Here is a 25,913-nt window from a genome sequence, read left to right as displayed (position 1 = left end):
TTTTGTATATTCAAATTGTATATATACATATATACATAATATATTTTAATGTTATATACTTATGTATATTATTCATTTATATTATATGTATATTTTATTTGTTATTTATTCATTATTGATTTTGATAAGAATTAATACCTTATTAATTTAATTTACGTGACTTTTCCTTTCAAAGTTTTATTTCATCAGTTTTATTTATTTTTTTTTTTTATTTTATATCCATAATAAAAATTTTTCATTTCATTTTCGTTTATATACATACATACATATTATTATACTTAATAAATTTTTTATATTACACTGTTGAAAATTTAATTAGAGTTACCATTTTTGTTCGTAAATTCTAGTATGCTAATTCGTAAATAATGTAAAAAAAATGAAAATTTGTTAAGAATGTAAAAATTTTTTTAGTGACAATTCACATTGAGTATAAAAGTATTTGTATAATTGCTATGGAATCAATGAAACCATATTTTTATATTTAATTATACAAAATGTTTAGGTAACTTTCAACTCACTCTACAAATTTATTATTAAATTAATTTGAAAATTTCAAAAATTTAAGGACATTTTTCAGATTTTTCAATATTTATAAATTGGATTAATTTATTCGGATTTGTATAAATTGGATTTGTTTAGTTATTAACGTATTTTATTGTATACAATTAGAAGGCAAAAGATGTACCAAAATTAGATTTAACGCGAAGTTGAAATTAACAATGGCAATTAAATTTTTTATTATATGAATGCATATAGTTAAAATTGAAAATGACTACATTAGAAAGCTGTTAAAAAAATTTAGCACAAAAATTTTTTCGGATAAATAATGAAAATTTTTTTAATAAATCTAAATAGCAGACTTTTTTAATAAAAAGAAAACGGTGATAAAATTATTAGTTATAAAATAATAATATGGTAACACCTCTTTTGAATTCGTTTTTGGAAGCAAAAAATTTATGACATTTAAACGAAATTAATGTAATTGAGGACCTCATTCTAAAATAAGAATTTACTATTCTATTTTGGTTTATTTGCAAAAAAACATGACTTTCTTTTACAAGGTTTAAATAATTTGAACTGAGAAAATAGTATTAAAAATTTTAGATATAATATTTTAGAGAATTTTCCTCCATTAAATGACTTTCTGTGAGAGATCACTGAACAAATTCAAAAAAAATTTGGAAAGTTTTAGAACTGAATTAAATATAACAAATTGTCTATGAAAAATGTCTACTATATAGGTATAATAATTAATTTTACAAAAAAAAAAATTTCCTAAAATATTTACGTACTCTTTATTATATTACGTATTCTAAATTTATAGGAATTATATGTAAATATTATTGAATACGAACGGTAACTCTAATTTACGAACAATTAAATATTATATAAAGTATAAAAGAAAATTTATTTTTATTTATAATATTTTTACCGTTTTAATGACATAAAATGTAATATAATATAATGTATATGTATGTGTTTGTGAATTATGAAGAAATTAACAAAAAAAATATAAAGTTATAATAAAAACCTAAAATATAATATTACTGTTATTATTATTATTATTTTTATTATTATTGTTTTATTATTATTATATGTATATGCCGGAAATAAATAAATTAACTGTAAATATTATTGTGAATCTTCTACATTTTATATTATTATAATAGTATGTATAATATGCGCATCTTATATAATATATTACTTATTGTGCTCTTATATACAAAAACAAAAATATGTTTAGAATCATTTATTCAAGAATTAAAAAAAAAAAAAACAAAAATAAACGAAAAATAAATATGCATATTATATTTTCTTGTATACTCGTATATAAATTGAATGTAGGTGGTTTAATTTTTATAACAAATTATAAAAATAGAAGTATAAAAACCCACAAAATGGTATGAAAATAAATAAGAAAAAAAAAAAATTAATTTAATTTGATTAGATAACTGCCATACTCATACTATCTTGTACCGCTGATATTCTTCTTCTTCCTGATAAACCAGCAGCTGTTGTCGTTGTTGACAAGTCATTGTATTGTTTTGACGGACCAAATCGATAGGATGATGAAAAATAAATGGCCTGAAAATTCAATTAAATAGATTTTATTTTTATTTTCAGTTTATTTTATTTTATTTTTTTTTATATATATTGAATTTATACAATATATATAAGTAATATTGGTGTGTATTATGTGTGTATATATACTCCTATATATTATTATTATTAATGATATTAATTTAATAAATCTTTTTATTGTTCGCCTAATTTACGTTCACGTATGTTTGTATGTATTCTCGTATATGGTAAATTAAATTATATGTACGTATGTTAATAAGTGTAGTTTGTATTTATTATAACTGTTATTGTAGAATATATTTATATAGAATTCGAATATAATATAAATCTTTATTTATGGTGATTAATTTTGCTTTAGTAATTAATAAATTTATTTATATTTCTAATTTATTTATCTGAGGATTTTTCTATCCTCTTTTCTACTGAATTTTCTAATAAATTATTTAATTGAAGTTTTTTTTTGTTTTCCTTTTTTTTTTTGATATGCTTTTTTTATAGAAAATGATGAAGGATACGGTATTTATATTATGTAAAATAATAAAAAAAAGAAGAAAACAAAATTATTTTTATTTTATGGATATTTTATTGAAAATAAGTTATTTTTTTTTTTTGGTTTACTTTGTTAGTTGTTGGCAGGTTACTCATATTTTTTTTTTTATTTGTTTTGAATAATTTGCCATATAGAATGTATAATAATTATGAAGAGTTGAAAGAAAAATAAGAATATTATAATATTGTGGTTTAAATACTACAATGTCAAAAAATAAGAAAGTGTGTATGAAATACGCATATTACATTTAAGGTGATCTAAAAAAGGAAGATTCAGAAAATGATGAAGGAAATTTTGTTTTTTTTTTTGTATTGAATTTAATTTAATTAACTATATGTATATTAAATTGGTTTTTATTATATTAATAGGATTTTGAATATTAATTACTGTGAAAGAGAAAAAACAAATTGAAATTTATTAAGGTTTGTTTCATATTTACTGGATGTGTTTTATGTATATGCGGAATATTTCATAAGAGTTAATTGAAAATAAATATTCACCTTGAAAATATTTTTAATTTTGTACAAATATCATATAGCAATTCCTATATTCCTATATTCTTTTAAATATATAGAGTAGATTTTTTTTCTCTACTAGGTGAAAAACTCTCAAAAGATGAAGAAGGACGGCGCTAACTGCCTTTTTCCTTCGACAGTGGAGGAGCGTGACTCCTACCCTAAAAAATCACCTAAACTATGAACGGATAAAACTGGTCCTATACAGACCAACTATTACCTCCGCGCTAACTTGGTTTTTTCGTACAGGAATTAAATACCTTCCATAAGGAAATTGGTATTTCGTGTTAAATCGAAAGGTCTTGTTCGTTTAAGTCTTTCTGTCATAACGTCATTGTCTAGCAGACGATATAAAGTACATAGATAAAATAAAAAAATTCTTTATGTAAGAATTCTCATCAATATTAAATATTGATTTACTATTTTGAATATGAATTGATTTTAGTTTAATCAGATCAACCGCTTGGACTTGTCATGTTTTCTTACTTTATAATTTTTTGGAAATACAACAAAATCTTTTGTTAAATAATATGCCTTTTTTACAAAAATATAGTGTAATCAATATTGTATTCAATATATTCGAAATAAACAGCATCGAAAGATGATAATGTAGTATAATTTTCGCCTAAACTTATGCAATTTATACGAAGTATTATAATATTTTAACAAAAGTAAAATTTCTATACGTTATTTTTGTAAGAACTCTTTGAAATATAAGAGCAATGTGATCTAATGCTTTTAAAAATTTATTACATATACTGAAAGATCATTTTCGAAAACCTATGAAAGTGGTCATAAGTTAGAAATTGGATCAAAAATATTAGCATTTAGCCGATGATATATTTTTTCGGTAGATATTTTGTAATTTCTAGTTTTACTTTAACATAGTTAATTTATTTTTGTTAATTTTTATTAAATTTTAATTATTTTTATAATTAAATATGAGACGCTAAGCGCATTAGTGGCCTATCCAATATTTTTTACAAAATTAAATTATTATGTTCAATAGAGCTGTAATAGTTTAAAGAATTATTTTATTTTTTCAAAATTTAGTTTACTTCTTTTTTCACTTCATTTGAACAGAAGTTCGTTTTTTTGCTTTTAAAAATTTTCTTAAAAATTAAATATTTAAACATTTCAATCACATACTCGAAATGTCATTTTTGAAAATAGGCTGTTAATGCACTGAGCGCCTTATATACTAATTATATATTATATGTACGAACTTTGTAGTTCTGTAATATTTTGTTGTATAATATTATCTTTTTTGCAATAATTGCTAATAATCTCAATTTCCTTTTCAATATTTTTTTTTGGATTCAAAATCTTATTTGAACTTTGTCTTTTTCTATTCATATAATTAAAGGTAATAATTAGGCATTATGAATTAAATAATTGCTTTTTTACTTAATTCAGAGGGATGAAGAATGTTCTCTAACACGTAAAATCATTATAATTGTTTTATATTCCAAAAATTAGGAGTTTTAGTTGAGATTAATTAATAACTAATTTCTTTACAGTACTTAATTATGTATAATAGTTTTGTACACAGTAAATTGAATAATATATGGGTTTTGTCAATGTGGATTTGTCAATGTGACGATAATTAGGTAATTGTTCTTTTCAAATATAAAAGCATAAAATTGGAAGTTGATTCTAGTTTTTATCTGATTTATTTTTTATTTTGATTTGGTGTTATTGTAAAGCCTAATTGGATAAATACCAAAAAAAAAGCCTTATTTCAAATTATTAATTGCGCACTGCTCCGATCTAGTACTTTCAAACTCTAATATTGAAATGTGCCATACCATTTTATGGTTAAACACAATTTAATTTATTAATTTTATTCATAATTTATCATCATCTGTTTTTACATTAATTTAGGTATAACTAACACCAGTTTCACTTAATTTATACAACGTTATTGCATAATTAATATAAATTGACTAAATATGAAAATATTATACCTTTTATTTATAATTTATTTGCCAATACAATTATTTTACTATTCTTCATTAATTTTTAATTTTTGAATTTGTTCATTATATAAAATAATGTCAAGAGTTTCCGTTCCCATATTATTGCCTTTTTCGATTTCATTAATTTGATTTTCATCATCTGTAAATATTTCTTCGGAATCTGTATGAGAAATTGAATTCTTATTGGCAGGAATTTTTTCGTAAAGGTGGAATGTCTGAAAAATTTTAATTTTTGTTTGTTTTTTGTCATTAATTACATGTTACATTTGAAATATATCTTTTTGTAAACATATGATGTAATGTTTTTTAGTCCATCAAATTCCAACATTATGTAATTATGTAATGAATATAGTGGCTAGAATGTAACGTTTATGTTTTTGTTTAAAAAGTATGGCTTTTTGTCACTTTTCAAAATTTTTTTTAATGGAAAAATTAATTATACCGAAAAAAACAACAAACAAATTTAATGGTACAATGATAAATGAAAATCAATTATTAAAATGTTCATAATGCCCTTCACAAAATTCATGAGTTATGGTTTTATATAGTTGAATGGATTGAGCAAATGTAAAATGGTTATGAAAACTTTTGTTTATTTTTCACTGATCCAAGATATGCCAAATAAAGTTTTAAATACCAAAATGTAGTTCAAAGTTATTAATATTATAATATGAAGAGAAAACTAAATTTATTACATTTTCCATATTATTAATTGAATTAAAATCATATTTTTTAATATTGTAATTATAATCCTTTATTATTGTATAATGTGTTCAACACGCGTAATCAAATTTGCTCTAAAAATAATCGAATTTAGCAATTAATATTATTAAAATATTTTGATTTTAGCAATTTTTGATATTAAAACAATCCTATTTTATTAAGATTTATTATGAAAATTAATTTAATAATAGAATTTGTTTATAATAATGTAATAAATGAGCAAAACAATTTTGATAAACAATAATATTATTTTTAATAGAGCGGATTGAAAAACTCGAATAATAGTTATAAAAAGTAAAAATGGCTTAAATGATTTTATCTTACGCAATCATGGAAGATTTTAATGTATTCTACAGAATCCTATAATACTGATTTTCGGACTCTTATTGTTATAAAAAAAATTCTTATTTTATAAATAAAGTGTGCATTATTTTATTTTATCCTTTAAATAAGAATTTTATTATTCAATTCTCATTGAACAAAATTTTTACAGACCACATTGCTTACAATAAGGGAAGTTATGTGATAACACCAAATTTCAAATATAATATTTTCGGTGAAGGAGCGTGAGCAAATTATTTTGAGCAAGATGTCAGTCTGTCGATTTGTCTGTCTGTGTGTGCAAAGGCATATATCTCAAGTTGGGCTGAAACGATTTAAATAAAATTTTATAGGTTAGTTTATTTTAAATATGGTACGGATCAATGTACTTTTGTGATATATCAGAGCTCGGAAAGTAGAGTTTTCATTTAGGCCTGTTTTAAATTTTTGATCATTTTGAAGAAAATATTCAATATATAAAATTTTTGGAATTATAAGGGCTCAGAAACTGAACTAAGGAGTTCAGTGTGGTGCCGGAATTCCCTAACAAACTTTTTTTGGAATTTGAATGGCATAAAGTGAAACTTTATTAAGAGCCAAATTCAGATTTTTTAATTATATTAACTAAAAGTTAGTAATCTCTTCTTAAAATTTGAAACATATTATTAATTTAATTCGAATTTCTTTATACAACTGCATAACAGGTGGATCACGATTACGTGATTATTTGATGTCTTTGATTACAAAAGAAGGAGTTAAAGGCAGAAAATTTTAAAAAATTTTCTCCTCCAACTGGATTCGAACCAGTGACCTACCGCTTTCTAGGCGGACGGTCTATGAACTGAGCGACAGAGGTACGAACAAATTGGCGGCGAAATGTTTTTCACAATTTTTTATACTGTAATCCACATACTTATTAAGTATTGTTTACATTTAGACGGTACATTGAAAGATGTTAATTTGAAATAAGTATTCAAATGAAATATTTTCACTAAACTAGATAATACATCTTGCGGCCGGTTATGTACTGACCACATAACAAATTTAAAATAATATTTTACAAAAAAAAAAAAACACTTTAAAAAAGTTCAAGAGTCAAAAATGATTTTTCACTGAAATTATAATTGAGAAATTTCCAAATCGTTATAACAATTTTTGCAAACTTATGAAATCATTAAATTTTTTCATAGGTATTTTAACGATAAAAAATACTTTGGAAATTATTTGTACACAAGGTTCTTATAATATACTTTTACATATTGTATGTATTACGTTTTTTGTTGTTGCTTTTCTTTGCTTTATTATAAAGAATAAAGAAATTTTTTAATTTGCGTAAATTTTTGTTATCAAATTAGATAATATGATTTCACTAAATTATAGACAATAATAGAAAATTTATTTTTGAAGAGTTCAATTTTTTTAGAATTAATATTAAACAAAATAATTTATAGAAATTGTAAACAAAAATTTTCAATATAACAATTTTTATATCTTATAAATAATATGAAAAATAATAATTGATGATTATTAATGGTGACCTAAATTTATTATAATATTTTATTGTATTTATAATTTTTTGTGATATTTTGATTTACGTAAATATATTTTGATTATAATGATTATTATCATTCACAATAATAATAATTTGCTTATTGCTAACAAATAATAACTTGCTTATTCGAATTATTTCCAAATCTATACATAAATATACAAATCAACATATAATTATATGTTAATATGAATATGTAATAATATGCTATTAAAATTTAATAATTATAATATTTGAAAACTATATGAGGAATCCAGGTAAAATCATTAAAGTTTGAATTTTTTTTGAGAGAAAAGGGAACGAATTAATTCAGGTGTTTAAAAAGAAGTACTCGTATTAGTAATCGTAATTAGTAATTACTAATTGGTTGGTTCTATATTATACTTCAGAACTGGCATTATTTTAGTCTTGTCCATTAGAGTATTTGCAAAATGTTGTACATTTGTTAAATTTGATGAACCTGGGCTCTATGGCAAAATTCTGTGGCTGAATTCTTTATGTACATATTTATTGAAATATTGTACTAGCTCTATCAGTGACGGATAAAATGACACTTAATTTTTTGAAAAGAAAAACAACTTCAACCAAGGGCTTAACATTCAAATTTAAAAATTTTTGATTTCGAAAAGTAAGTTCTTAAAAAAAAGTAATCAAAATTTTATTTAGAAAATTAATGAAAAAAACTATATTTTGTATTTATTTAACAATGAAAAAGAAAAATATAATATAATTTTATTATATATAATAAATGTACTCAAGTCAATTTGTTGTATTAAAAATTGATTCACAGGCACTTGGATGCTATACAATATTCACGGGACGGACAAATGTCTATTGTACTTTAAAAAAAAAAAACTAGTGTCTATTTTTGCAACTCAGTAATTCAAGAATATAGTAAGTTAAGAATATAGGCGAAATATGTTGATGACATCAGGTATTAGGTTGTGCGCTAATTAAAATATATTACTTTTTTAAAATGAAATTATATGAAAATTAATTTCGCTAATTCCAGGTTTTCAAAATCAATTCGATTCACAAAATTATATTTAATGCTCTGCTAAGACTCAAGAATCTCGATTCTTATTAAAAGAATATGATTAATCAATATTATGTACTAAAAATTTATAATTTTTTCTAATATTAACTAATTCAAAATACTTTAATATTTTACGGCAGTTCAATATATTCCAACATTACTAGAAACTTTTTTCTATATACAATATTTTTTAAATAAATATTTTAAAAAATTATTTTTAAATAATACCGCAGTCTAATATAATTTAAGTAGATCTAATACAATACGTATTGTGTTTATTTTTCTAAGTTATTATTATTTTAAATAGAGAGAGAGAAAAAAATGAACTCAGTAAAATTTTGTTAATATTTTTTTTATTAAGGTTCATCTAAAATTCTAAAATAACAAAATATTTTTTTTTTCAAAAAATTTAGTTTAAAATTAAATAAAAAATAATTTCTTTTCTTCTCTTAAAATTTTAATTATTTCCTTAAATAATAAAATTATTAAAAATATTTAAATATTTTTTCTTTAGACCTTATTTAATATATATGTAATTATATAAAGTTGCTTGTATACATACGAGAACAAATAAATAAAAGTGAAAATTTATCTGTTTTATATTTAATTATTTAAAATTCAACGGGTGGTCGAAAAATGATGAGTTCTTTTCAATATTTTTAGTTGATTTGGCAAAATATTTGACGTAAATTTCAAAAAAAAAAAAAAATTGCAAGGAAAAGAAAAAATTTTTTGAAAAGTAATACATTTAAAAATTTTATTGTATTGCTTTAAAATTAAATAAACAAAATTTTAAAAACATAAAATATTTTTTTTTATTTTCTTTTACATTCTTTACATTATTGTTTACAATGTAAATTTAAAATTAAATTAACAGTGAAATTTATTAATGATTAAATATGAATGAAAACTTCGTAATAGCGGTCAATATTCTCATTTCAAATAGGAGTTTTCATTTTATATAATATTATGTATAAGGTTCGTCAGGTCGAATATAGATCACAGGCTTCGTAATAGTTTACGTATAATAATACGAGAGTTTTCTAAAGCATTGTTGCAAAATTTTGTAATAACTCAAAACACTGATTTTTTTTTTAGTTTTAGTAAGAATACGAGTATTAACTTAATCGCTTGCTTTCCCTATGATAATTTTATTTTGTGCGGAAAGACATTTCAAAATTTCGACCTATATCGCTTTTCTGTTCTGTTTAAATATTGTATTGAATTTTTATATTTATTAAAGTTCGTTTTTAAATTTGAATAATTTTCCAAAATGTTTTCATAAATAGACGTCTCTCGGATTATAGAATAGTTTTATTTCTTACAGGCATAGATACTTTTAATTTTTCTCTTAAATAAACTTTTAAAAAGTATAATTATTGAGTCCAAGATGCAACATCTTATTCTTACGCATCAAATTCAATAAAATGGTCTCTTTTATGTTTGTTCTGGTAAATTTTTTTTAAAAATAATTATTTTTCGTCTTTCGGCCAATTTAAATTATTATTATTTGTTTTTTTTTCTTGTTTTATTTTCATTTTCGAAGAACACTTATTTTGAGGATTGAATTTTTTTGGTAAATTTTTACAATTTTTAAAGCAATTTTTCATAATACGAGTATAAAAATAAAGAATATAAATATGAAAAAATTTTAAACGTTAATCAGGTATTTGTAAACAAATAATTTTTACGGGGAAAATTCTTCTTTCAAAAATCTTCTTTCAAAAGAGAGGAGAGATAAGAGAGGAGAAATATAAATTTTCGAATTTTTAATTATTTTGAAAATATACTATGGAAAATGTAATGTCTGTTGTTGTAAAAATTTATACAAGAATAATAACTAATTATTTCCGTAAAATTGTTAATAAAATAAACTAATGAATGCTATCTATGAGATGTAGGAGAAAATAAAACAGAAATATTGTGGTAATATTTCACAGAAGAGTTTCGTTGGAAAGAATACACATACACATTCATACATTAAAAATAATATTGAAAAACTTATTATTTATGTACATTTTATTTTAAATATTTCAAATAAACAAAAAATGAAATAATATTGTATTTAATTTATTATTAATATTGAAATAATATGATGAAAACAGGTAAAATTGATGAAAATTAAATAAATAATTAGTGAACAAATATGGAAAATTACAAATTAATGCTATTGAGAAATCAATAATTCTCATAAAATATTTGTTTGAAATATTTTAATATCATGGTTTAAAATATTTCTGCTATTTATTTTTTCTTCTTGGAAAATATAATTTCTTTGAAAAATTTCAAATATTTTTTTTACTAATGCCTAGATATTTCAATATATTTAAATTTGAATTGCAATTTGATCTAGAATCCGGTAAATGATTACAAATTTCTTTGATTGTTTGGCAATTTTGCAAAATAAATTGTTATTTTCAATATAACGACTCTATAGATTGATATATATAGATTTCTTTAATTGAATGAAACTCACTGATTTGTATCATATTTTAGAATGTGATGGATTTTTATGGACCTGAGTAACGATTCCTCGAACAAAAGTAAATATTGTAAATTAAATGATCAGGAACGCCGTAAACTACTTCTTTTCTATTTCAGAAATATTAAAAGTGTGTATGTATCGTTCTTTTCTGAACCAAAATAATATAAGCATTTTCATTTTGAATTATAGTCTATAAAATTTTGATTTTTGAATATGAATTGAAATTTGGGTTTTACAAATAATACTCATTACAATATACTGACATGTTTACTTCATTATGATGTATGTAAACATATTCTAGAAATTATAATTTCCCAAATGTGATTTATGAAATTTTTGTTTAATCTATAATCATTGATAATATGAAAACGATAACATTGAAAAAAGGCGCAGCTATGTATATCGTTTCCCTTTTATTTAAATTTTAATACTGAAGTAGTGTCAGGTGTTTAAGGATATGCGACAATTTTAATCAACTATTGTGTATAATCGATTATAGTATACAGAGTGTTTCGCATAAGGTGGCAAATAATTTCAGAGATGATTCTTTAGCGCATTGAAAAAAAAAAAACAAAAAACAAAATAATTATAACAAAAATTTTCGAGAAATTTCCAGTTTTGTAAAACAAATTAAAAAAAAAAGAACAATCAACCGCCTGTAAAACTAACTCCTATAATGATAGCTCCATTGTTGTATGGTTCCGAAGTTATAAGCATTTATTTATGTACAGAAAATGTCCGGTATCTTTTTTTTCAACAAGCTGTAGTTCGAAAACGAGTAATTTGAAAAAAGCTGGAAATTGATCAAAGAATCATCCCTGAAATTATTTGCCTCTTTATACGAAACACCCTTTATATATATGTATATAATATATTCATAAATATTTTTTAAATAACTAAAGCAATCAGACACTTAATATTATTTGTAATATGTGCCATTGTACATGATTCAATTTTAAAGTTTTTCTGAAAAAAGAAAAAAATTATTCAAATAAAATGAAAGAAGAGAAAAAAAAAACTACAAATCAACCTTTAGAACTAATTTCACTTTACAGTATAAGTAATTAAAAACCACAAAACAATTAAAATTTAAATTCATTTAAATGAGTTAATAAATCAATTAAAATTTGATTTTTTTTTGTGTAATAACTTCAATTAATTATAAATGTTATTAGATTTGAAATTAATTAGTTGACTGATAATAAATTATTAAAAAAAAAATTTTTAAGTAAAAAAATTACAATAAACAGAAATAAAAATTTTATTTTATTAAATTTTGATAAATTATAACTATAAAACTTCATAAAAATTTTTCAGTTGTGGTGCTAGACGGAATTTATAGTAGTCATTAATATTCAAAAATTTTTTATAGTCATCCGTTTTCGAGATTCTTCGTCCGATTGTGAGTAATATTTATTAGCAGACATTTTGACAGTCATTTAAAATTTGTAGCAAAAAATATGGACTCAAAAGATATGAAACTCATATTTTAGAATTAAAAGACTCGTAGTTATTCGATTGAAAGTTGAGTAAATTAAATAATTATATTATAAATCTTATATGCTTACTTATTTTCCAAACACAACATCAAACATTTTTATAATTTACTACAAGTATATTGCATTTCAATTTTAATATCTTTAATTTTGGTAGAAATTTAGAAGCTATGGTGTAAGGTAGAGTGTTAATGGTATTGTTAATGGTTAAGTAGATTGTTTATTCATAACAATCCATGGTGCTATATGCTTAGTTTTTGTAATTACATATAAGTTTTTTCCATAATGTTTTTTAATTAATTTGAAATCTAAATGATTCAATTAGTTTCTGTCCAGGTGTTTTATTTAATAAAATTTTGAAATTTTAATCAAAATTGTTTATATTATGATGGTCTATTTTTATACGGAAATAAATCTAGTAATAACGTTAAGTATGTTAGAGAAGAAATAAAAAATTGTAGCCATTTAAATATATTTTCCTAATAAAGCGCGGACCTCTTTAAAATTTTGAATGAAAATAAATTAATTGATGTTAGTTTTTTATATGCTCACTTTGATTAGTTTATTTTGTTAAAAAATACTATACTACTCTCAATCGTAAAGGGTGTGTCAAAACTCACACACAATTTGAATTTTGCGTCATTTGAACGGTAAAGTGTTGCCAACAAAAAAAAATTCACCGTTGACAGTTCAGGGTTATAAAAAATGGAGCGTCACACAAAAAAACAACTCATTTTTATTGTTTGGCAATATTTTGTAAATAATGAAAGTTTTTCGAACAAAATAGCTTTCAGCGATTAGGCTAATTTTGATCTTGATGGCTTTGTTAATCCACAAAATTATCTCATTTGGGGTTCAGAAAATCTACAAGTGATTGTTGAGAAACATATGCATCCACAACATGTCACTAATTGGTGTGGATTTTGGGTTGGAGCCACCATCAGATCATTCCTCTTCAAAAATGCAGTTGGTTAGACAATAACGGTTAATGGTGCTAGCTATCGAGACATTATAATCCAAATAAAATAAAATAAGATAAAATAATCTTTGTAAATATATTATAAGTATATAAAACTTTGGTAGGGATTAACCAACACTTGTTTAGTACAAATGGTTAATTTACTTCTTTATTTCCAACTATTTTTAAGTAAATAATTAGCTATTGAATTGTACAATTTTTACTTTGGTTTGAAATAAATGAAATGAAATGAAAAAAAAAAAAAAAAAAAAAAAAAATTCTTTGTGTCAAAATTTTAGAACACCCTTTACGTGAGTTTTGGAATTCCTTTTATATAAGCAATGCATTTGTCATAGTAAGAAATAGCTTTGTCTAGAACTATTCATAACAAAAAAAATTTACCAAAAAAAATAACTATGATTCTTTAAAGTTACAAAAAAAAGTTGTTATATAGTTTGCTCCGTCTCAATAACACTTATGAATTATTAATGAAAATTTTTTCTTATTATACATAGTAGTGCTCTTCATACAATTGAATACAATTGAATACTCAAAAATTCTTGTACATGTATGATATTTTGGTTGATTTATTTCTTAATTCCAAAGATAAGGTTTTAAGGTTTCTTAGAAATAAATAAAAATCAAAAAAAAAAAAATTTGGCCAATATATGCCCGACCGCATCGACTTTCTTTCAAGCTGATATTTAAAACTGACATTTGCTCTTGATAATTGATCCTATTTATAATATTAGTAAAATAGTAAACCCAAAATTATAGAATTGTTTTGAATTTGTTTAAAATCTTAAGATTTATTTGGTATTTTTTTTTAAATCTTTCTAAGAACATATGAAAGGATTTCTTATAATACATTTTTTTGCGGACAACTATATGATTTTCTTTGATTCAAAAGAGTAAAATAAACACCTAAGAAAGATTTAATTTCGAGTACTCTTTCGTTCAAATTAAAATGAAAAAATTTGGTAAGATTACAATACGGTCGGCAATATGATCAATTCATAGTATAGAAAACCCCATAAGATTATCAATAATCCGTATAATATATTGCCGGATCGCCATTACTTAATTTGAAAAAATAATTTGGACTTTGAAAATTGACTTACTATGTAATGTACATATATGTATGTACATGAATAATATTTTACTTATAAATATTTTGTTTACCAATATCAAATCTGATTTAAAAATATTAAACTTTGAGATAATTTCAGAAATTTCAAATATATCAGTTCAAAGTTTTATTTAAGTACAATCATATTTTGCCTTTCATATGACATATGTACATATATAATTACCTAATATTATAGGAATGTATAATAGATTTGAAGTTGGCTTGAAATGTTATTGTATACAAGCACCTTTATGTGCAAATATTAGAAATTTGATTAGATTCAGATCAGAGGAATAAAAAATTAGTACAAAAATTCATTATTATCAAAATATATTTAAAAAATCATCGAAAATTTCAACTGTTCATTAAATAATATCGATAAGATATATTTCCTATGTAATTTTCAAAATATAATAATTTAAAAGTGCTGAAAAGTTAGCGGTATGTATATATAATATTAATTTAACAGATACTTAAAAATAATTGTGAATTATAATTGTGAATATACACTTGAGATAATGTCATTTAATTTGATCGTGTTATCAAACATAAAACAAAGTTTAATTTGATTTGAATACAAGTATGTTTACATATATTAGAATGAAATATGTGAAAATCTTTAAAAATTTTTGATTAATTATATAGTATAAGTTTATTTATTTATTTATATTATACATATATACATATCAGCAGCTAAAATTTTAAATACTCTTATCATAATTTTAGCATTTGTATGAAATTCATTTACAGGAACTTTTCTCGAATTCTCTTAAAAAGAGACTGAGTGCATATACACTTTTGGAGAAACATTGTATGTGTAGCCTGATTATTTTATATATGGTCCAGTAAAGAAACCCAAATATTTTCATTTAAAACCATTTATTCCGCAAAGAATTAGGAATTTTTACTGGGAACAAATACTCATCATATTACGTCTATATGTGTAAGCAAATATCACAATATATTGGCTCTTTCGATATAATTATTAAAAAATTGTTTACTGATTCTTTATTATTATAAAACACAAAAAATAATTGATGAACAATAATAATTCTTATTGAAAAAATTCTAAAACACTTTAAATGCCTTTGATATACTTAAAGAAAATGTTCTTTTGTTTAGAAAAATCTATTAAAATCGAAAATGTATTTATTAATTTAGAACAACACCATATTGAAATTAAACAATAATTATAACATTATTTTGTTTATATTGTTTCCTAAACTAATTTTGTATTTTTCTATATTTTTGTATAATAAATTGAATTGATTCTACATTTGTAATATTCCACACAAATACAGCGAATTCTGTGACTAAGAGGAAAATATTTACTAAATGCGGAATAATTTCCTTCATCTCTTGTACTTATTTTATAATTTTGCTCTCTATATATTTGAAAACTGTTGGTACTCTATAAGTGTCACTGATTTTGTTAATCTTACTTATTTATAATGATTTCTTATAAATAAAATGTGTCTATTGTTTATACTATAGACACATCGGCAATTTCGGCCATTACACTCAATACTGAAACTGAATTAGTTAGAGTTCTTGATAATTTAAAAAAAAAATTCGGTCTGTTAAATTTTCCATATAAAAGAGAACTGTTAGTATGAGTAAAGATTTCATTCTATTTTAAAAAAGAAATTTTTCAATAAGTTTTAATTCATATTCGAATGAATTGCTTATGATGTTCTTACAATAAGCAGATTTATTTTTTTTACATTTCAAAAAAAAAAAATTTCATTAAAGTTTGAAAAATTAATTGAATCTTTTACTAATTTGTTTATTTAACGAGTAAAATTTGGTGTTCAAACAAAAAGAAAAAATTAAAACAAAAATGTTTATAATAATCTTGTATTAATTTGATTTCTCACTGGCAATATAATATGGTGCCGATACTTAAGTTAATTAAGACTAATGATATTTTGAAAATTGTTTTAGACAACTTAATGTTAATGATTGAATTTTAATGATTTTCAATAATCACATCCAATGAAAACCCCAAATGAATATTTTCCAAGCACAAAATATTTTCTTTAGAACCGCAATGAAATTTAATTGTGATTTATTTTTTATTTTTACAAATAATTCCCCAATCCCTATTTTCACTTTCTTATTAAACCAATATTCAAAATTACACACAAAATATGTTCGTTTGATAATATGAAAAATACAAAATAAATTCTTACCTTTCTGAATGCTTTTCTAAAGTTTTCTGAGAAGAATGCATATAAAATTGGATTGATGCAGGAACTTGTATAAGCAAGAGTTTGTGTTCCAACTTGTAATATTATATTAACAGCATTTGTTTCAAATAATCCTAAGCTTCGCAATATTAAAATTATCTGAAATCAAATGAATAAAAAATTTCATTAGAGTTTTAAAGGAAGTTCAAATTTTTTGCAAAATTTCAATTACTTGTACAGGAAACCATAATGAAGCAAATGCTAAAACAACTACTACAACAACTCTTGTTACACGTCTTCGTCCTTTCTGTGATTCAGCTGACATTGTGCCACCAATTCTATGCCATAATCGTGAAACAATTTTTATATATAAAATACTGATTAAAACTAATGGGAAGAAATATGATATAGTAAAGAATGTAATTTGATAAACAGCTTGATCCACCATTGAATTATAATCGTATGAGCAAGAAAGCCATTTTATATTATCGCATTCATATGACTGAAAAGAAATTTAAAATTATATTCAGTAAGAATTGCAATTAATAAATTATTTTTCTTAAACTTGAGCTTTTGATACAAAGAATATCCTTAATTAATTTTAACTTATAAAAGTTATGCATTAAGATGAATTAATAAAAAGAAAAGATTTTTCTTATCTTATTTAAAATTACATTTATTAATTGAAATGAAAAATATTACTTACCCATAAATTATAAAGCATAAAAGTTGGAGCCGAAACTATTAAAACTGTTATCCATAAGATAACAATTGCAATTTTCGTTAAAAATTCGGTTCTAATTCCTCGACTTCGTACTGGATATACAATTGCTAAAAATCTATCAATTGACATTAATACTAATGTATATATGCTAGCTAACATTGTAACAACTATTAAATATTGTACAGTTCTACACCATGTAACACCAAATGGCCATATATATGCCAAATAATCAACTGCAGTAAATGGTATACAAATTATCACAAAAAGTAAATCAGCACACGCTAAATTTACAATTAATAAATTTGTTGTTGAATGCATATGCGTATTTAATAATACAACTAATATTACTAATGAATTACCAAAAAATCCTGTTATTGCAATAATACTAAAAAATAATGGTACTAATATTGGTATTACTTTAGTTACTAATTGTAATTCAGGTTTTTCTCTTTCGTTACAATGGGTAACATTTAAATAATGATTAATATTATTTGTATAATTAACTATATTATTTAATATTGTTGAATCTATTGATGTTGTAACAGTAGTTGTTACATTTGTCATTACTAATTGTTGTAATATTGTTTCCATAGTTGATGATAATGGTGTTATATTTTGTTCTATAATATTATCATAAAAATTGTCATTGTTTTCTATTGATATTGAATTCATTTTTCACTATTTAATTTTGTTTTATTTTAATATTAGTTTTTTTTTATTTCTACAAGTTTACAGAAAATTAAAATTATTGAAAAAAAAAATATTGAATTAAATTTGTAAAATCATCACATTTTAAATAGTAATATACAAGTATGTATTTGGCATAATTTTTCAGTCAATTATTTTTTACGATATTATAATTGTTTAATTTTGAAGAATTGGTTATTTGAAATTCTGAACTATGTTGTTTAATATAAATGTTTAATATATCTGTAAATAGAATTTTATAACTATTAATTTCACTCTTTATCAATTATATAATTCTTCTGTTCTCATGTATGAATTAGAATTCATTTTAAAATTTACCATAAAAGAAAGTAAAATTGTAAAATTTGTTACAAAATATCTTAATTACTTATTTTATGCTTAATTCCAAATTAATAATAGTCAGTAAAGTTAAAAGAGCTTAGACTAAAAAACACACTAATTTATGAACAACACTAAGATGAACTTGCCGAAACATGGATTAAACCCTTCGAAATTAAATTTTAGTGCGTACTTATTCATATTGTAAGTGTTAAATTCTGACATATAAATATAGTATAATGTCAATTTGACTGTAGTATCTTTCGACAAAAAACCAAAAACACTGTACAAGTAGCTTGAAGTAATACAATTTGTGAAATAATATTATATGGAAATCTCACCTCCAATATGATATTTTGTTGTTGAATTTTAATGAGATCTCATATAACATTTTTTTTAATTATAAAAATGAACCTCGAAAATGAATAATTTTTCAAATATTTTTCATTTATTACAATATATGAGTATGTATGTATATATAATTATATATTTAAAGTGTTTCTCATCTCATAACCACTAACATTATACTCGTATAATAATAATTTTCGTTGAAATTATTAATAATATTTTGTTAATTAATTATTTCCTATAATTTTTAAAATATTTATAAAATACATGAAAATTTGTAAATTTATTTCTCAAAATAATTATTTATTCCTTTCTAAATTATTTCAAATTAATAATTATTTGTGTATAGTTTGTGTATAAAATGCATCAATCATTAAATTTACATCTATGTACATATATTATATAATATAATTATTTGTATCTATTAACGTGTATATACATACATCCGTATAAACAGACATATTGCATATATTTAAGCATCATCATATACTTAGCATCATCAAAATATTCATAAAAATTTTCGCAAATTTTATGGTTTTGCAATTAAAAAATTATATTACATTTTATAATATTAAATAAACGATAAATAATAAATAAATATTTTAAATTTTAGGTATTTTTCTTCTATTAATATAAATTATTACGGAAACAATATGTAGTAAAAGACGATGCCTTTTAAGTATTGTGTAACACTCAATTTTTATTCTATATTGGCAATATTACCAAAGACAATGTCAATTATGAGGTTATTTTTCACGGAATTCTGAAAAAAATATTGAAATGTGGATTTTAATATGCTCTCATTTAAAATTTTAAGAATTTCTCTTGGGAATTCAACAATATCATCCAAACATCAGCTGCACTTAAACAATTTTGAGCATTTTTTATGGGGTTTACATTTTTATGGGAGTTTATAAAGTTTTGGTGTTTTAGACTTTCACACAAAAAAATAATTTAACCTCTATTCCTTAGAATTCGTATGATGTTTTGATATACCGAAATTTTGCAACTTACAACAAAGCAATTGAATTTTTGCTAAGTTGCCGGTACATATTATCTACATACAAGTCCACACATAGTTATAATTTCTTCTTAAAGCCAATTTTGAGATTAATTTTTCTTTTTTACTATGGTAACATTATAAATTATGGTAACATTAATAATTTAATTCTCAAGATTTATCAAAGAAAAAAAAAATTTTATTTTACTAATAAAATATAAAACACCATTTTACTTTTATCGTAATAAGTATTTAACATTTCTGAACCAATTATAACCGGTTTAACGAAACTCTGCAGGGGAATTAATTAAACTAAACTAATATTCGTAAATAGAAATTAGATTTGTTAATTGCTTTAAAAATTAAAAATTAAAATTGTTTTCTAGGAATCCTACAAATTTCTTCAGAATTTTTTTTTTTTCGTTAATTTAAAATGAAATGCGAGTTCGCGTGTATTTATTCTTAGTTATACGTTTTCTTCTTATTAAATATTAATATTTACTTATGTATGTATATATGAAAAATTATATTTTACTTGAATGTGGCGCATACTTTTCATTATCAAGTTTAAATTATGTATTTATTTAAAGAAAATAAAAAATGATAAGATTTTATCTTTAAGTATTTTAATTGAAATTTGGGGGGGGGGGGGAGAAGATTCAGGTGAGTTGTTCATTGTATGTATTGTAATTAATTAAAATTCTTGCATTCTCTATAATAATTTGTTAATTTTAGTCTATGTGTATATTTGGATATGTAGATCAATGTGTAGTATATCTCATAAATCGTTTGAGTTTGCTTGAAGAATTTAATTTACGGTATGAATTTACTGCAGTTTTTATAAAATAGATTGAAAAAGTGAAAATATTTTTACTGCATTAATTAAGAAATTGTGTAAATTATTTTTAACCAATTGATTTGTTCATGTTGTTTAAAAAATATTTTAAGCAACATTTGAATATTGTGTCAACTAAATAAATTTTTTGAAAGTCCAATTTATTTAATCAGCAGTTTGAAATATTTTGCATAAGAATGGTTTTTGTAGTTTCTTTATATTTCTACACAAAAATTGTCAATAACTATAAAATATTATCTGTACATACTGCATCTATGTATATAATATTGAATACAATTTTTATAGTGACCTGACCGGGGTTTGAACCCGAGACCCTTCGGTTAAAGGGCCGGTGCCATAACCACTGCACCAATGATCAGGTTAAAAAAATACATATATTTTAAGTCTCTTTTTATACTGACTATTTTTATGCGTTTAAGTTGTGCGGCTCGTGCTCTTTGTGTTTTTATTTCATCCAAAAATTTCTTGGATAAACATATAAACTTATTTATTAAGTCTACGTCTAGACACTTTAGAAAAATCGTGGAACGTTCAAAGCACACTCCATTTGTTCAATTGACATGATTATAAGGTTTTTGGATATGTAAAAGAGAGCTATAAATTTATCCACATTAAAACATAGTAGAATCATTATTGCAAAGCTTCATTATTGCAAATGAAGTTTATAAAAATCCATCACTTTTACAAAATCTGTTGCAGAGATAGTTTCTTCTGATGGAATTTTGATACCGCTGTGCAAACGTTACGGTAATGACTGAACTATATAAAATGGAATAAGTATGGAAGTAATTTTATTTTAGGCTTTTCAATGAATTTTTTCAGGCACTCGAAGTAATTTATGTGGCAGCCTATTTTGTTTTCATTTCTGCGAACTTTTGTAAGAGGTTTTATTACGAGGGAAAATATTACCCGTACTAGGCGAGTAAAATCTTTTTTAATGCGAATTATTCACAGGATTTTTTGTGGAACGTGTATATACCGTATATACATTTTTTAATATTTTTATAGTAAGTGAATATGTTGATTATTTGAACTAGAAGCCCATGTATAACATTAAATTGTTTTAAGAATTTAAAAACTGTTTACAATTATTTATAATTATTTTCGCTTTTTATTTTAAACTTTTACTCTTGTTATATTAATAGATAAATCATAATATTCTATTGTAGTTCAATAAATTGTTTATTATAAATTTTATTTGTAATTGTTTTTGTTATTCTGTATACTATTGTTTATATTACCGCATATTCCATAAATTTCTTGGCAACATTATATGAGCAACATGAATAATGTTGCATTTCATACTGATATACCGCAAAATATAAAACAGTATTTTTGTTTTTCAAAGCCAATAACTCGGAAAATTAAAAGATTCTAATTAGCTATATGTACATATGTATGTGATTTATAACATTTACAACAATAAACATTTTTCTTAATATTCAAATGCAAAACATTTAAGATTCGATAAAAGTAAAATTTTTATTATAAAATAGGTACTTAAAATAATTTTTTTTTTTACGATAATGCAATTTAATAATTTCAATTTTATTTGAAATTTCCGATATTATGTAAAATTTATTTAAAAATGTATGTAAAATTTTTCTTTTTATCTTTCTTTTATTTAATTAAAAAATTCTTTAAACAATTTATTAATTATCTAAAACAAATATGAGAACAGAAAGGAATTTTTTTGTTATTTATTTTGTAAATATTTATTATTTTTGTGTATATAAAAATTACAAAATATAAAATAAAAAACAATTAAACACTTTATGATTTAAGATTTTTTTTTATACGAGTATAGTTTTTAAAATACGTACATACTTATTATTATTGCATACAATTTTTATTGTGATTATAAAATTTCTTTTTCTCGATATTGTTATAAAAACTGATAATTTATAACAGTTTGTTTATAATATTATTATACTTTAATTAAATGTTATAATTTTGTTTAATTATTGCATAATTAAAATATAAAATTATTTTTTCTAATTATTTTATATTTGTTTTTATTAAAAAAATTTTGATTTTTTATTTTCTTTCATTGATTCTCCATTAACAATAACAATATAATCAATATCACGTTTATTCTTTTAATATAGAATAATTCTTTGTTAGTAAATAGCAAATCAACAAGTTAATTAAAATTTTATTTAATTAATAATATATATTATTTCAATTATTTATAATTATTGAATAGGAATAAGGAAAAAAAAAATTTTAAAAATTAAAGAAAGACCCGTGTCCGATATCGATAAAACTCAAATTTAGACTGTGGCGAATGCGAATACTCATTGCTTTAAAGTAAAAATTTTCAACCCCAATATTGAGGAATCAATAAAAAAAAAAATATGAGAAAAAAACAACAAGCTAATTACTTCAAAGCAAAAATAAAAAAATAGAACAAAAAAAAAGGAAAAATAATAAAAAAAAAAAAAATAAACGAAATATAAAATTTACGACAAAGAAGTAATTTTTGTTTTTGTTTTATTTTTTTTTTCTATTTTTATTTTTCCTATTTTCATTGTATTCAAAATTAAAACAATATTAAAGGTGTTTAATTCTCCACATGTTGAATATTAATTGAAAGTACTCAACATGCTTATTTGTTAATTATTCTTATATAAAAATTGAATTTCTCCACTATCCAAAAATTTGTTTGATATTGTAGTTGTATGTTCTGTAAAAATGCAGATCACTAATAGAATTCGAAATGTAGCTTATAGTTTTAATGAACAACTTTTAAAAAAATATGACAGAAAATGAGAATCTAATAATGAGAAATTAAAATTTAAATAAGAGCAATGGTGAAATGTTTATGTGTAGAGCAATGAATACGTATTATAGAAGTGTTGCCAAATGATTTAAAATGTAATCAGAATCGATTCCAAATATTAAGAATAAATTTAAGAAGAATGATTTAGGATACAAAATAACTGTTGAATTTAAATAAAATTTTCACTTTTGTTCAAAAATTGTTTATAGTATATACATAATAATAATTATGTACATACATATTTTTTTTCTAATTGTAAAAGTTTGCGTTTAAAAAATGTTCAATCTACTTAAAGTTTTGTTTCTCTTATCAGGTCATATTTTTATTTCGATTAATTTGCTAGTTTGTTGCAGTTGTTTCAAGTCTGAACCAAATTATATATGTAATTAAAATTATTGCTCATAAGTGAAATTAATTTCATAATTATATATTATGTATTTGTCGTATACCAGTAAATTTTTATAAAAATGACATCACATAATTTAACTAAATTCTTACTCGAGATAATTATTACCTCAAAGAATTCGTAATTAAATGAGTGATCAGCGGGTGATCGTTAAATTTGCCGAAACTGAAGTAAAACTGTAAATTATTACTGTCCAAGTAAATGTTCTATAATTTAGTATTTTATTGTTGCCATGCAATATACTACTTTCGATATAAATCGAAAAATTTAACGAAACCTCATATATTTCGAAGAAAATTTAGCTCCTATCAAAAAAGGAAAGTTCAGTTTTAAAATACTTTTATGTATAGACTTCAGAGTTTTGGGCAATTACTGTGCTTTTGTTTTGGAGTTGGGGAAAGTAATACATTCTATAATAATGTAGGTATATTGTACATAATATTATGTTGTGATAATTTTTTTTCATTTTTTCATGAATTGCCTCAAATTTATAACACTTAACTGTAATAATTGTCTCTACAATTAGAGTTTGTTTTATGTATTAGAGAGTAGATATACCCAAGTATGTATGTATATATATATGTATACATATTTACAATCATGTTCTAAAACAAATATTTAACTATTGTAATAACATTTCACCTTAACCTTTTTAAATTCCTATACCTTTCACATCTCACTATATTTTATTATTATAAAGGCATATACTTATGTATGTGTATGTGTATTAATATACTAAAAAGTACGTACATATACTATTATAGAAAATTATTAGCGATAAATTCACGTTTCAATATTAGTTTATTGTTTATTTTATTTTGTTTATCATTTTTCGTTATATTATTTGTTTATAGTGCTTTAGATACGAGTATTTTATACTTTAGGGTTTGAATTAATTTTTCACTATATATAACCTATTATTATAATATATACATATAGTATTTTGTACAGGTGAATTTCTAGCATGTATAGGTACGTATTTTAATTAGCCTTTCAATTTACTCTTAATTCGCGTATACGTATTGAAATTTTATAATATAAAATGAATATAAAGCATAAGTGTGTTAAATATACAACCGATAATACCGTATAATCAGAGGGCTTAGTACACACGAAGTTTTTATACATATATTATGGTATGTAGAAATGGTGTTATGTTCGCATATAAGTATATATATAGAAAAATTAAATGTAGGGAACACATTATAGTTTAAAGATAAAAACTATATATATATACATATATATGAAATGGGAATAGAAAAGAATTTTCATATTATTTTATAAACAAAATATTTCATAAGAGCAAAAGAGATAGTAAAAATTTAATTTTGTTTTTTAATTGATAAAAAGTAGACAAAAATTTATAAATCGCACGAGATTAAAAACTGGGAACGATCGAAAATTTAATCGAATGCAAATAATTTGGTGAGATAATCAATTGTGAAAATTCATGTATGTATACATGTATATATACGCGTACATATGTATTAAAACGTAAAAATGGTATTCAAAATGTTTTTGTATACGCATAAAAAAATAATGCTAATTTTAATTTACAATGTATACTATGTTTAAGAACTTTGTGTACTATTTATCTATACGGATATTCAAGTACATAGTATATACACAAATATAGTGAAAACTTGTTAATTTAAATTTGTTATGTATGTATATGTGCTGGAGAGGTTCATTATGAAGATAGTTTTGTTCCAGATTTAATATTTATTCTTTTATTTAAATGTTTTGCAAATAATTTCGA

General features: G+C 22.2%; 1 protein-coding gene across 1 annotated transcript; it reads right to left on the bottom strand.

Moving 5' to 3' along the window:
* Positions 1–1,816: 1,816 nt before the first annotated feature.
* Positions 1,817–18,408, bottom strand: LOC129618482 (allatostatin-A receptor). Its single transcript, XM_055533267.1, has 4 exons — positions 17,719–18,408; positions 17,245–17,514; positions 17,016–17,171; positions 1,817–2,085 (listed from the first exon to the last, which is right to left on the bottom strand). The coding sequence occupies exons 1-4, from the start codon at positions 18,406–18,408 to the stop codon at positions 1,945–1,947; spliced, it is 1,257 nt and encodes a 418-aa protein (XP_055389242.1). The 3' UTR covers positions 1,817–1,944.
* Between the last annotated feature and the right edge of the window lie 7,505 nt (positions 18,409–25,913).

Source organism: Condylostylus longicornis, unplaced genomic scaffold, assembly GCF_029603195.1.
Source record: "Condylostylus longicornis isolate FDR11 unplaced genomic scaffold, ASM2960319v2 ptg000007l, whole genome shotgun sequence".
Taxonomy (NCBI): domain Eukaryota; kingdom Metazoa; phylum Arthropoda; class Insecta; order Diptera; family Dolichopodidae; genus Condylostylus; species Condylostylus longicornis.
Note: the sequence above shows the minus strand (reverse complement) of the source record. Positions and strands in the feature narration are given on the sequence as shown.

Excerpts from the sequence above, each read along its gene's own strand:
- LOC129618482 (XM_055533267.1), bottom strand. The coding sequence starts at position 18,408 with ATGAATTCAATATCAATAGAAAACAATGACAATTTTTATGATAATATT. Across the intron at positions 17,515-17,718 it reads TTATGCTTTATAATTTATGG|TCATATGAATGCGATAATAT; the intron begins GTAAGTAATATT and ends ATTTCTTTTCAG. Across the intron at positions 17,172-17,244 it reads CATTATGGTTTCCTGTACAA|ATAATTTTAATATTGCGAAG; the intron begins GTAATTGAAATT and ends ATTTGATTTCAG.